This window comes from Hemiscyllium ocellatum, chromosome 7 (assembly GCF_020745735.1).
Source record: "Hemiscyllium ocellatum isolate sHemOce1 chromosome 7, sHemOce1.pat.X.cur, whole genome shotgun sequence".
NCBI lineage: Eukaryota > Metazoa > Chordata > Chondrichthyes > Orectolobiformes > Hemiscylliidae > Hemiscyllium > Hemiscyllium ocellatum.
In genome coordinates this window covers 6,712,574-6,726,766 of record NC_083407.1, presented here as the reverse complement: position 1 = coordinate 6,726,766, position 14,193 = coordinate 6,712,574, and the positions used below count along the sequence as shown (strand labels likewise).

The following is a 14,193-nucleotide window of genomic DNA, read 5'->3' as shown; positions in this document are numbered from 1 at the left end:
TCCCGTAACCCCGAATTAGCCATGGTTAATCCATCTAGCCTGCACATCCCTGGACATTACGGACAATTTAACACCTAAAATGCACATCTTTGGACTGTGGGAAGAATCCGGAGCACCCAGTGGAAGCCCACATAAGCATAGGAAAACATGCAAAGTATACACAGACAATCACTCAAAACTGAAATCAAACCCAAGTCCCTGGCATTGTGAGACAGCAGTGCTGCTAACCGCTGTGCCGCCTAGGTGAAACCCAGTGCTTGCAGATCACTGCAATTTCCAAATTCTCCAATTTGTCACCCTCAAACCCCCTCGTCTCTGAGATGTCCTCTGGACCCACAACCCACTGAGATCTCTGCAATCCCTCAATTCTTGATTTTTGGACATTCCCCCAATTTCCACTGCTTCACCAGCCTGTGTCTCTGGTATCCTGCGCCAGAGAGCCCTGGAACTCCTCTTCTGTGTTTGTGCGAATCCACTTGCCTCTGCTGCTTTCAGACACTCCTCAAAACTCCTCTTTGATCAGCATTTAATTGAGCATGACTAAATCCAAATGAAAGTACAGGAAAAACTTCTTCCTCGAGAGAGTGGTTAGAATGTGGAACTTATTCTCATGGTGAATGAACATAATGAAGAATGAAGATGCATTTAACAGAAAACTTAGTGTGGTAATAAAGGAGCAAAAGCAGTGAAGGAAGGCTGAGAGGAAAAAGGTTAGAACAAGCTTCTTGTAGTGAATGATTACCATCACTGTCCAGATGGGCTAAATGGCCTTTTTTTTTGTTGTAAACCTCAATGGAATTGATTGGCAGTTGTTTTAATTGGCTGTCTTAATGTCATACAAGTGCTTGACGTCAATAATTTGTTGATTAAAACACCATTGGACAGTTCTACAAAGGTAAAAGTGCTAAATAAATGCATGCTTTTGTTGTTGATTCAACATTAAACTGTCGCCTTCCTGCTTCCATCTGTTAAGATAAGATAATCAGACAGACTGAGGGTCCAGCAGAGAACTCCAATGTGAGTTGTTTCAGCTGGATGGTATTGCCAAATGGTACAAAGATGGGGTGGTGAAAAAGGAGAGAATCTCCATTTGGTGGGAGGGAATATTCAGGTCACTACGGGTGCAGAATGCTCAGACGACAGACTTGGGAGAATACCTCCGTGATGTCCAGAGTGACAGCGTTTTATTCAGAGTGCGTGTGGAAGGTAACAGAGGTGGGGTGGAATGCTCTCACTGCCATGAATTAAAAACAAATTTTCTAGTCTCAATCCTTATATCAAGTCCTGCTCACTGTTCATCCACTTTTCTTATTGACATATATTGATTCAGTCTGACAACACATTGAGTTGAAAATTCTCATCCTTTTTTACAATTCTCCCCAAGCCATACTGCTTCAAATCTTTTTACCTCCCCTCCAGCCCTACCTCGCTCCAAGGTTTCTGTGCAGACTACATCTATTTACAAAATATTTCAATGACTTGGAGGAAGGTTGTGAATGTGTTGTAGCAGATAACACAAAATAGGTGGAAAAGCAAGTTGCAAGAGGGATCCATATAGTTTACAAAGAGATATTAAGAGGTTATGTGAGTGGACAAAGAGTTTGCAATTGGAGTATAATGTGGGAAAATGTGAAGTTATTATTTATGGAAGGAAGAATAAAAATACAGAATATTATTTAAATGGAGAAAAAGTTCAGAAAACTAGCATGCTGGTACAGCAGTTAATTTAACAAGGCTAATGGTTTGTTGGCCCTTATTTCAAAGGTGTTGGAGTATAAGAATAGAGAAGTCTTACTGGAACTGTATGAGGTGCTGGTGAGACCACATCTGGAGTTCTCTGAGTAGTTTTGTTCACTTATTTAAAAAAAGATATTATATCATTGGAAGCAATTCAGAGAAGGTTCATCCGGATGATTCGGGTACAGGGAGATTGTCTAATGAGCATTGTTGGCATTCAGAAGATTAAGAGGCGACCTCACTGCAGAGTGTATTTGAAGGGCCAAGTGGCCTACACCTTTTCCAATTTCCCATGACTTTATGGTCTGTTCTCATATTGTCATGTGGGTCCTGGCATCAGTTAGTGTTTGATTATTCATCTTGGGGCAGCTGTACAAAGCTGAAGATGCTAAATAGAAGCAGGTTGTTGGTATTGTTGAGATGCCCATTAAATTGAGCCTCCCTGGTTCTATCTGCAGAACTGCCGCTTAAGATAATCAGACGGAGTAAGGGTCCGGCAGAGCACAAATATCTGACCTCTGAGGACTTTACACTTCAATGCGAGCTGTCTCGGTCGGATGGTGTTGCCAAATGGTACAAGGACGGGGAGAAGGTGGTGGAAAACAAGAGGATCTCCATCAGAAAGGAGGGAATGTTCCAGTCGCTACGGGTTCTGGATGCTGATACAACAGACACTGGAGAATACCTCTGTGATGTCCAGAGTGACAGCATTGTATTCAAAGTGTGTGTGGAAGGTAATAAAGCTTGGGCTCAGTGCCCTCCACTGTCAGAGCTTGATCCTGACCATTCTCAAAGTCTGGGTGCTGCTTGACCCTGAGCTCAGTTTCCAATTCCTTTTCCTTTCCATCACAAAGACACTGACCTCGGTCTGTGTAATATCGCCTGACTCTAGGGTCCTTCCTTAACCTGACTGTGACTGACAGCACACTATGTGCCTCTGTCTCTTCCAAATGCAACTATACCAATGTTGTCCTCTTGATTTCTCACTGGCCATCTTTCATATTGTTCAGTTCATCCAATATTGTTCTGTCTGTATCTAAATGCCAATTCCTGGTCACATTTTCTTATTGACCGACATTGACTCATAATCCGAAAACACATTGAATTTAAAATTCCCATCCTTGCTTTTAAATCGCTCTTTGATACCTCGCCGATCATGATTTCTTTACTCTCATAGGAACATAGGAATCAGGAGTGGAAGTAGGCAATTCAGCCATTCGAGCCTGTTTCAAGCAAGTTTTGGAAAATATAGGGGGTGACGGATTCTCAGGGGAACGTAGCACGAACAGCCAAGTTTCTGGCATTGAGACTGGCTCTAATGCAACGAGGGGTACGTTGGGTTCCAAGAGATCAGTTATGTTAGGGGATTCTCTAGTCCAAGGTACAGACAGACATTTCTGTGGCCAGCAGCGAAAAAACAGAATGGTGTGTTGCTTCCCTGGTCCCAGGATCAAGGATGTCTCAGAGAGTGCAGAATGTTCTCAAGGGGGAGAGGGGCCAGCAAGAGGTCATTGTCCACATTGGGATCAACGACATAGGAAGGGAAAAGGTTGAGATTCTGAAGGGAGATTACAGAGAGTTAAGCAGGAATTTAAAAAGGAGGTTCCCAAAAAAAGTAATATCTGGATTACTCCCGCTGCTACGAGCGAGTGAGGGCAGAAATAGGAGGATAGAGCAGTTGAATGCATGGCTGAGCAGCTGGTGTATGGGAGAAGGATTCACATTTTTGGATCATTGGAATCTCTTTTGGGGTAGAAGTGACCAGTACTAAGAAGGACGGATTGCAACTAAATTGGAAGGGGGACTAATATACTGGCAGGGAGATTTGCTAGAGCTGCTCGGGAGGATTTAAACTAATAAGGTGGGTAGGTGGGACCCAGGGAGATAGTGAGGAAAGAGAACAATTCTGAGACTGTCACTGTTGAGAACAGAAGCGAGTCAAACAGCCAGGGCAGGCAGGGACAAGGTAAGACAAATAAATTAACTACATTTATATCAATGCAAGGGGCCTAACAGGGAAGGCAGATGAACTCAGGGCATGGTTAGGAACATAGGACTGGGATATCATAGCAATTCCAAAAACATGGCTCAGGGATGGGCAGCTTAATGTTCCAGGTTGCAAATGCTACAGGAAGGAGAGAAAGGGCGGCAAGAGAGTCGGGGGGGAATGGCATTTTTAATAAGGGATAGCATTACAGCTGTACTGAGGGAGGATATTCCTGGAAATACATCCAGAGAAGTTATTTGGGTGGATCTGAGAAATAAAAAAGGGATGATCACCTTATTAGAATTGTATTATAGAACTCCTCATAGTCAGAGGAAAATTGAAAAACAAACATGTATGGAGATATCAGTTATCTGTAAGAATAATAGGGTGGTTATGGTAGGGGATTTTAACTTTCCAAACATAGACTGGGACTGCCATAGTGTTAAGGGTTTACATGGAGAAGAATTTGTTAAGTGTGTACAAGAAAATTTTCTGATTCAGTATGTGGATGAACACTTAATGGTAAGGTCCCAGGGAGTGTTGCTGATCAAAGAGACCTTGGAGTGCAGGTTCATTGCTCTCTGAAAGTGGAGTCGCAGGTAGATAGGACAGTGAAGAAGGCGTTTGGTATGCTTTCTTTTATTGGTCATTGTTGAGTACAGAAGTTGGGAGGTCATGTTGCGGCTGTATAGGGCATTGGTTAGGCCATTGGAATATTGCGTACAATACTGGTCTCCTTCCTATCGGAAAGATGTTGTGAAACTGGAAATGGTTCAGAAAAGATTTACAAGGATGTTACCAGGTTGGAGAATTTGAGCTATAGGGAGAGGCTGAACAGACTAGGACTGTTTTCCCTGGAGCATCGGAGGCTGAGGGTGACCTTATAGAGGTTTACAAAATTATGAGGGGCATGGATAGGATAAATAGATAAAGTCTTTTCCCTGGGATGGGGGAGTCCAGAACTAGAGGGCCTAGGTTTAGGGTGAGAGGGGAAAGATATAAAAGAGACTTGAGGGGCAACTTTTTCACACAGAGAGTGGTACGGGTATGGAATGAGCTGCCAGAGGAAGTGGTGGAGGCTGGTACAATTGCAACATTTAAAAGACATTTGAATGGGTATATGAATAGGAAGGGTTTGGAGGGATGTGGGCCAGTAGGGGTCTCTTTCCATGCTGTACATCTCTATGACTCTATGTTCCTCCATTTAACATGATCATGGCTGATCTTATCCTCATCTCAACTTCAGTCTCCTTCCTGCTCCGCATCACCCTTTTTCCCACCTTTCATCAGAAACATTCTTATTCTTTTCTCGAATCTGATGATTGATTCTGCCTCCACTGCACTCTTGGGCAGTGAGTTCCACACATTCACAACCCTCTCAGAGAGGTAGTTTCTCCTCATCTCAGCTTTGAACATATCTTCTCCCACTTCATGTCTATGACTTATTGTTCAAGGCTGTCCTATAAAGGGAAACGTCTGTTCACTGTTCACTTGAGCATTTTATATACCTCAATCAGATCCCCTCTCATTCTTCTGAACTCCAATGAGTACAAGCCCGAGCTATTTAACTGCCTGTCATTTGATAGCCCTTTCAGCCCTGGAATCAACATGGTGAATCTCCTCTGAACTGTCTCCAGGAACACCACATCCATCCTCAAGTAGGGTGACCACAACTGGACAAAGTATGCCAGGTATGGTCTCACCAAAATCTTATGTAGTTTTAGAAATACTACTTTTATAATCCAGCCCTTTGCAATAAATGCCAGGATTCCATTTTATATGTGCTATTATATTGCAGGGGAACATCACTCCTGTTCATGACTCCACCCCCATTCCCCTTACCACCATGACCAATCCAGTTACAGGCCCCGCCCCCACTCCCAGCACCTCACCTACCCCAGGTCCTAACTCCCTGCCCTGCCAAGTTTTCATCATCCCCTCTGACCTCTCCCTCACTGAGGATGAACGATCAGTCCTCAGCAAAAGCCTTACTTTTATTCCCCTCCGTCCACACATCAATGAATTTAATATGCATCATGACGTCAAGCACTTGTTCCGCCGCCTCCGCCTCTGAGCTTACATTTTCAGTCGGGACTCCCATCCACCTTCCGAGAACCCCTTTACATTGCCTCCAACAAACTCCATCCACCTGGACACCCTGTGCTGGCATATTACCTGCCCTCGATCACTTCATTTCCAACTGCTGCCGAGACATTAATCGCCTCAACCTGTCCAACGCCCTCCCCCACTCCAACCTTTCACCCTCACAACACGCAGCCCTCCATTCCCTCTGCTCCAATCTCCAAACTCACCATCAAACCAGCGGATATAGTGGGTGCAGTGATAGTTTGGTGCACTGACCTTTACACCACTGAAGCCAGATGCCAACTCGAAGACACCTCCTCCTACTGCCCCCTCGACCATGACCTCACCCCCCCCATCACCAAACCATCATCTTCCAGACCATACACAATCTCATCATCTCAGGAGATCTCCCACCCACAGCTTCCAACCTTGTAGTCCGGGAACCCCGCACCGCCCGATTCTACCTCCTTCCCAACATCCACAAGCCAGTCCAATCAATCCATGCCTGCCATAATCCAAAACTAAAGTAGTCCCACCTGCCTGTGTTTGGTTTATATCCCTCCAAACCTTTATTATTCAAATACATATATAGAATGTCTTTTAAACATTCTAAATGTACCCACATTCACTACTTCGTCTGGAAGTTCACTCCACACAAGCGACACTGTACCTAAAAATGTTGCCCCTTATGGGGTCATTTCTAAATCTTTCTTGTCTTGAAATCCCCCACCATAGTGAAAAGGCACCTACCATTGGATTGAGAGTGCAGTTCACATTTTGCAGAATATTTTGTCTTTTGGTATATCTGTCTCTTCTGCACTGCCCCCCAAATGCAGCATAATGAGGCCTCTGCCTGACATTGATATTTCTTGGGCAAATTGGGTCTGAAGGTAATATCTATCCACCCACCTCCACCCCCTTCCCCACTAACTATTGCCACCTGCTGTTTGATGGTCTGCTACCTTAAAAGCATGTAAATTAGGAAATTTGGCCCCTTGATTCTGCTCCTACACACAATGAGATTGTGGCTGATCTGATTACTCCCCATTCTCAACAAACCCTTTTATTGACATCACATGTGACATCACATCCCTTTTATTATCAAGAATTTATTGACCCCACCTAAATAACATTTGAAAACTCTACTTCTAATGCCATTTACAAAGTCGTGACCCTCTGTAAGAGAAAAAAAACATGTCTTCTGTTTTGTCTTAAATTGTCAATTACATATTGTTGAACAGTGACCCCAAGTTTCAGATTCTCTGATGAGGGGAAACATCCTCTTCACATCCATTCCAATACCCCTCAGGATCCCAAATGTTTCAATCAAGTCACCTCTTACTCTTCTAAATTCCTGGAGATGTGAATATACAAATGAGGACTATGAGTTGGCCACTAAGCCTATCAAGCATTCGCTGTCATTTAACAAGGTTATGGGTATTCTAATTACAATTTCAAACCTCTTCCCACCTATCCTGATAACCTTTCACCCCCTTGCTTATCTAGAATCTATCTACCTCTGCCTTAAATTATTTAAGAACTCTGCTTTCACCATCTTTTTAGGAAAAACATTCCATATATTCATGACCTTCAAGAATGAGAGATTTCCTTAAAATGTAAGACCATAAGAAATAGGAACAGGAGTAGGCCATTCGGACCGTTGAGCCTGTCCTGCCATTCAGTAGGATGATAGCTGACCTGACATCCACTTACCTGTCCTTTCCGATAACCCTCGATTGCTCAACTGTTCAAGAATCTATCCATCTCAAGTCGAAATATGCACAAGGTCTCTGCCATCGCAGCTCACTGTGGCAAGGAGCTTCAAAGACTCATGAACCTCACAGATGGCAGATTTCTTTCTGTGAAGGGCATCAGTGAATCCAATGGGTATTTACGACGATTGACAAATATATCGCTCGTCCTTCAGTCTTGCTGGGTCAAAATCCTGGCATTCCCTCCCAAGGAACACTGTGGGTCAACCTATAGCAAACGGACTGCAGCAGTTCAAGATGGCAGTTCACTATCACATTAGAAAATAAAACATAGATCAGTACAGCGCAGAACAGGTCCTTCAGCCCTCGATGTTGCGCTGACCTATGAGCTGATCTAAGCTCATCCCTCTATATCATCCCATCATCATCCGTGTGCTTATCCAAGGATTGTTTAAATCTCTCTCATGTGGCTGAGTTAATTACATTGGCAAGTAGGGCATTCCACGCCCTTACCACTCTCTGAGTAAAGAACCTGCCTCTGACATCTGTCTTAATTCTATCACCCCTCAATTTGTAGTTATGCCCCCTCGTACAAGCTGACATCATCATCCTAGGAAAAAGACTTTCATTGTCTACCCTATCTAATTCTCTGATCATCATGTATGTCTCTATCAAATCTCCTCTTAGCCTTCTTTCCAATGAGAACAGACCCAAGTCTTTCAGCCTTTCATCGTAATAGCTTCCCTCCAGACCAGGAAACATCCTGGTAAATCTCCTCTGCATCTTTTCCAATGCTTCCACATCCTTCCTGTAATGGGGTGACCAGAACTGTACACAATATTCCAAGTGCGGCCGCATTAGCCTTTTGTACAATTGCAGCATGACATTACGACTCTGTAACTCAATCCTTCTACCAGTAAAACCTAACACACCGCATGCCTACTTAACAGCATTATCAACCTGGGTGGCAACTTTCAGGGATCTATGTACACTGACTCCAAGATTCCTCTGCACATCTACACTACCAAGATTATTTCCATTGACCCAGTACTCTGCCTTCCTGTTATTCTTCCTAAAGTGAATCACCTCACATTTATCTGCATTGAACTCCTTTTGCCACCTCTCAGCCCAATTCTGCAGATTATCCGAGTCCCCCTGCAACGTGCAACATTCTTCTACATTGTCCACTACTCCACTGACTTCAGTGTCATCTGCAAACTTACTAACCCATCCACCTACACCTGTGTCTAAGTCATTTAAAAAAATGACAAATAGCACTGGTCCCAAAACAGATCCTTGTGGCAACCACAAGTAACCAGACTCCAGGCTGAATATTTTCCATCAACCACCACTCGCTGCCTTCTTTTAGAAAGCCAGTTTCTAATCCAAACTGCTAAATCACCCTCAATCCCATGCCTCTGCATTCTTTCCAATAGCCTACCATGTGGAACCTTATCAAAGGCTTTATTAAAGTCCATGTATAGCATGTCAACTGCCCTACACTCATCCACATGTTTGGTACCTTCTCAAAAAACTCAGTGAGGTTTGTAAGATATGACCTACCCTTGACAAAATCATGTTGACTATCTGGAATCAAATTGTTACTTGCTAGATGATTATAAATCCTATCTCTTATAATCCTTTCCAAAACTTTTCCTACAACAGAAGTAAGGCTCACTGGTCTATAATTACCTGGGTCATCCCTACTATCCTTCTTGAACAAGGGCACAACATTTGCAATCCTCCAGTCCTCTGGTACTAAACCAGTAGACAATGGCAACTTAAAGATCAAAGCCAAAGGCTCCACTATCTCCTCCCTAACTTCCCCAAGAATCTTCGAATAAAACCCATCTGGCCAGGGGACTTGTCAACTTTCACTCTTTCTAGAATTGATAACACCTCTCCCTTATTAACCTTGATCCTTTCTAGACTAATATCTCATATCTCATTGTTCTCTACAATATTCTCCTTTTCCTAAGTGAAAATGGATGAGAAATAATTGTTTAGCTCCTCTCCGATCTCCACAGGGTCCACACACAACTTCCCACTTCTGTTTTGACTGGCCCTATTCCTACCTTAGTCATCCTTTTATTCCTCACATACCTGTAGAAAGCTTTAGGGTTCTCCTTTATTCTACCTGCTAAAGATTGTTCATGTCCTCTCTTTACTCTTCTCAACTCTCTCTTTAAATCCTTCTGAGCTAATCTGTAACTCTCCATCGCCTCATCTGAACTATCTCGTGTCATCGTCACATGAGCCTCCTTCGTCCGTTTAACAAGATGCAATTTCTGTAGTAAATCATGCTTCCCTTACTTTATCACTTCTTCCCTGTCTGACAGGGATATACCTATCAAGGACATGCAATATCTGTTCCTTAAACCAGCTCCACATTTTAATTGTCCCCATCCCCTGCATTTTGCTACCCCATTCTCTGCATCCTAAGTCTTGCCTAATCGCATTATAATTGCCCTTGCCCCATCGATAATTCTTGCCCTGTGGCACATACCTATTCCTTTCCATCGCTAAACTAAACGTAACTGAATTATGGTCACTCTGTCCAAAGTGCTCGCCTACCACTAAATCAAACATCTGGCCTGGTTCATTACCAAGCACCAGATCAAGTGTGGCTTTCCCTCTTGTTGGTCCTTCGACATACTGTATCAGAAAACCCTCCTGCACACTTTGGACAAAAACTGATCCATCCAACTTACTAGAGTGAAAGCATTTCCAGTCAATGTTGGGGAAGTTAAAGTCCCCCATAATGACCATCCTGTTCCTTTCACTCCTACGCAGAGTCATTTTGCCAATCCTTTCCTCCACCTGCCTGGAACTCTGCAGAAGTTTACAAAAAACTACCTGCAGTATGACCTCTCCTCTCCTGTTTCTAACCTCAGCCCTTACTACCTCAGTAGACGTGACCTCATCAAAAGTTCTCTCGTTATTCTGTCTTTGACTAACAAGGCCACACCTCCCCCTCTTTTACCGCATTGCCTGTTCTTAATGCAAGATCTAAACCCTGGAACCTGCAACATCTATTCCTCGCCCTGCTGTATCCATGTCTCCAAAATGGCCACAACATCGAAGTCCCAGGTATCTATCCATGCTGCAAGCTCACCTACCTTATTTTAAATACTTTTGATGTTGAAGTAGACACACTTCAAACCAGTTTGCTGTCTGCCAGCACATTCCTGTGACCATGAAATCCTGTCCCTGCCCTCCCTGCTCTCATCCTCCTGTGCACTGGAACTATACCTCAGGTTCCCGTCCCCCACTGAGCATTCTTCAGGGCAGTTTGGGTTGGGCAATAAATACTGGCAAACCAGCAAAGCCCATGTCCCATGACAGGTTTTTACAAATGGTTAAATGGTCATTAGTAGTTGAACTTTTTATTCTGATAATGGTGGGAATTGAACCCTTGTCCCCGGAGCATTAGGTTGGGTTTCTGGATTCTGGATCAGTGGTGCTGGAAGAGCACAGCAGTTCAGGCAGCATCCATTGTGCAGCAAAATCGATGTTTCGGGCAAAAGCCCTTCATCAGGAATAAAGGCAGTGAGCCTGAAGCGTGGAGAGATAAGCTAGGGGATGGTGGGGGTGGGGAGAGAGTAGCATAGAGTACAATGGGTGAGTGGGGGAGGAGATGAAGGTGATAGGTCAGGGAGGAGAGGGTGGAGTGGATAGGTGGAAAAGGAGCTAGGCAGGTCGGACAAGTCCAGACAAGTCACGGGGACAGTGCTGAGCTGGAAGTTTGAAACTAGGGTGAGGTGGGGGGAGGGGAAATGAGGAAACTGTTGAAGTCCACATTGATGCCCTGGGGTTGACGTGTTCCAAGGCGGAAGATGAGACGTTCTTCTTCCAGGCGTCTGGTGGTGAGGGAGCGCCGGTGAAGGAGGCCCAGGACCTCCATGTCCTCGGCAGAGTGAGAGGGGGAGTTGAAATGTTGGGCCACGGGGCAGTGTGGTTGATTGGTGCCGGTGTCTCGGAGATGTTCCCTAAAGCGCTCTGCTAAGAGGCGCCCAGTCTTTACAATGTAGAGGAGACCGCATCGGGAGCAACGGATACAATAAATGATATTAGTGGATGTGCAGGTAAAACTTTGATGGATGTAGAAGGCTCCTTTAGGGCCTTGGATAGAGGTGAGGGAGGAGGTGTGGGCACAGGTTTTACAGTTCCTGTGATGGCAGGTCTCCTCTACATTGGGGAGACTGGGCGCCTCCTAGCAGAGCGTTATAGGGCCCGATGCGGTCTCCTCTAAATTGGGGAGACTGGGCGCCTCCCAGCAGAGTGCTTTAGGGAACATCTCCAAGACACCCGCACCAATCAACCACACCACCCCATGGCCCAACATTTCAACTCCCCCTCCCACTCTGCCGAGGACATGGAGGACCTGGGCCTCCTTCACCGCCGCTCCCTCACCACCAGACGCCTGGAGGAAGTACGCCTCATCTTCCGCCTTGGAACACTTCAACCCCAGGGCATCAATGTGGACTACAACAGCTTCCTCATTTCCCCTTCCACCACCTCACCCTAGTTTCAAACTTCCAGCTCAGCACTGTCCCCGTGACTTGTCCGGACTTGTCCGACCTGCCTAGCTCCTTTTCCACCTATCCACTCCACCCTCTCCTCTCTGACCTATCGCGTTCATTCCCTCCCCCACTCGCCCATTGTACTCTTTGCTACTCTCTCCCCACCCCCACCCTCCCCTACCTTATCTCTCCACGCATCAGGCTCACTGCCTTTATTCCTGATAAAGGGCTTTTGCCCGAAACGTCGATTTTGCTGCTCATTGGATGCTGCCTGAACTGCTCTGTCTTCCAGCACCACTGATCCAGAATCTGGTTTTCAGCATCTGCACTCATTGTTTTTACCTTTCTGGATTACTAGTCTAGCTAAGCAGCCTGCCATTGTTGGCAGTCTGGCCTTCATGTGACCTCAGTCCCACAGCAATGTGGTTGATATGTAACTTTCCTCTGGTTAATTAGAGATTAACGAATAATGCTACCCACATCTCATCAAAGAATAAAATAAAATCTTAATCTTTAACTTGTATTATAAATTTTTCCTCCCTATTAATTTTTTAGTGATTGTAGTCTTCTGACTGACCTCCATCTTTGCTCAATTACATGCTATTCTTTAAGTTTGATAATGCTTCTAACAGTTTTGGTCCACAAAGTTTGTGGTTCCTCCCCTTGGAAATTTGCTTTCTCAATGGAATGTATCAGTTCTGCATATTTTGAAATATCCCCATAAATGTCTGCTGCTGTATCTCTATTAATTTATCCTGTAATTTAATTTGCTTGTTCACTTTAGCCAAGTCTGCTTCCATATGTTAATAATTGTCCTTATTTAAATTTAAAATGCTAGTCTTGGACTGACTCCTCTCTCCCTCAAAATAACATGTGAAATTCAATCAAATTCTGATCAATTCTATCTGGGGTGCTTTCATTATGGGCTGCATTGTCTCATTGCCCAATACCAGGTCAAGTGTACCTGCCCTCTATTCAGCTCTAAAGCCTGCTGTTTGATTAAAAACTACCTAAAAACGTTCCATGAACTTCCCATTTACTTTTACCCATGTGTATTTTCCAGTCCATGTGTAAATTAAAATCCTTTATGATCACTGCTAAAGCCGCCAGTGTTTTTTTCTAAATATGGACCTGACTAGGTGCCTGGACATGATTCCCACAAGAGATTACTTACCTTTGGCATTTCTCATCTGTACTCAAACCATTTCTACATCCTGGTTTTCATACCTAACTTCATCCCTTTCTGCTGTACATTAATAAAATTGAGGTACTCTGCCGTTTTTCTCCAGCTTCCTCTCCTTCCCAACTATTGTACTTCATACCAGAAACATGATAATTTTACAGTTCTCATTGTTGTTTTCAAATCTTTCAAATATCTAACTCAACTTATCTCTGTAATCTCCTCCAGACTGGCATCCCTGCAACATATGTATGGCTTTCAAAATGTGGTTTCTTGCTGATCCCTGATTTATACCATCTAACCCTTCTGATGACTGGGGCATAACCTCTGGAATTCCCTTCCTGAATTTCTGTGTTTCGATCATCCTTTAACAAAGCCCAATTCTTTGACAAGATATTTTTCATTCGTTTATGGAAGTGGGCAACACTGGCTACACCAGCATTTATTATCCATACCTAGTTGCCCTGAGGGAGTTTAAGAGTCAATTCCAGTCTGGAGTCATATAGAGTCATAGAGATGTACAGCATGGAAACAGACCCTTTGGTTTAACCCGTCCATGCCGACCAGATATCCCAACCCAATCTAGTCCCACCTGCCAGCACCCAGCACATATCCCTCCAAACCCTTCCAATCCTTCCATATACCCATCCAAATGCCTCTTAAATGTTGCAATTGTACCAGCCTCCACCACATCCTGGCAGCTCATTCCATACACGTACCACTCTCTGCGTGAAAAAGTTGCCCCTTAGGTCTCTTTTATATCTTTCCCCTCTGACCCTAAACCTATATCCTCTAGTTCTGGACTCCCCAACCCCAGGGAAAAGACTTTGTCTATTTATCCTATCCATGCCCCTCGTAATTGTGTAAACCTCTATAATATCACCCCTCAGCCTCCGACGCTGCAGGGAAAACAGCCCCAGCCTGTTCAGCCTCTCCCTGTAGCTCAGATACTCCAACCCTGGCAACATC

General features: G+C 44.3%; 1 protein-coding gene across 1 annotated transcript in view; it reads left to right on the top strand.

Annotated features, from left to right (window-relative positions):
- The window catches only part of LOC132817707 (obscurin-like), a 306,454-nt gene that overhangs the window by 167,815 nt on the left and 124,446 nt on the right, over positions 1-14,193 (top strand). Inside the window, exons 28-29 of the mRNA XM_060828232.1 lie at positions 2,196-2,471; positions 5,362-5,415. Coding sequence (XP_060684215.1) covers positions 2,196-2,471; positions 5,362-5,415 — 330 coding nt within the window. The remainder of the gene's footprint in view (positions 1-2,195; positions 2,472-5,361; positions 5,416-14,193) is intronic.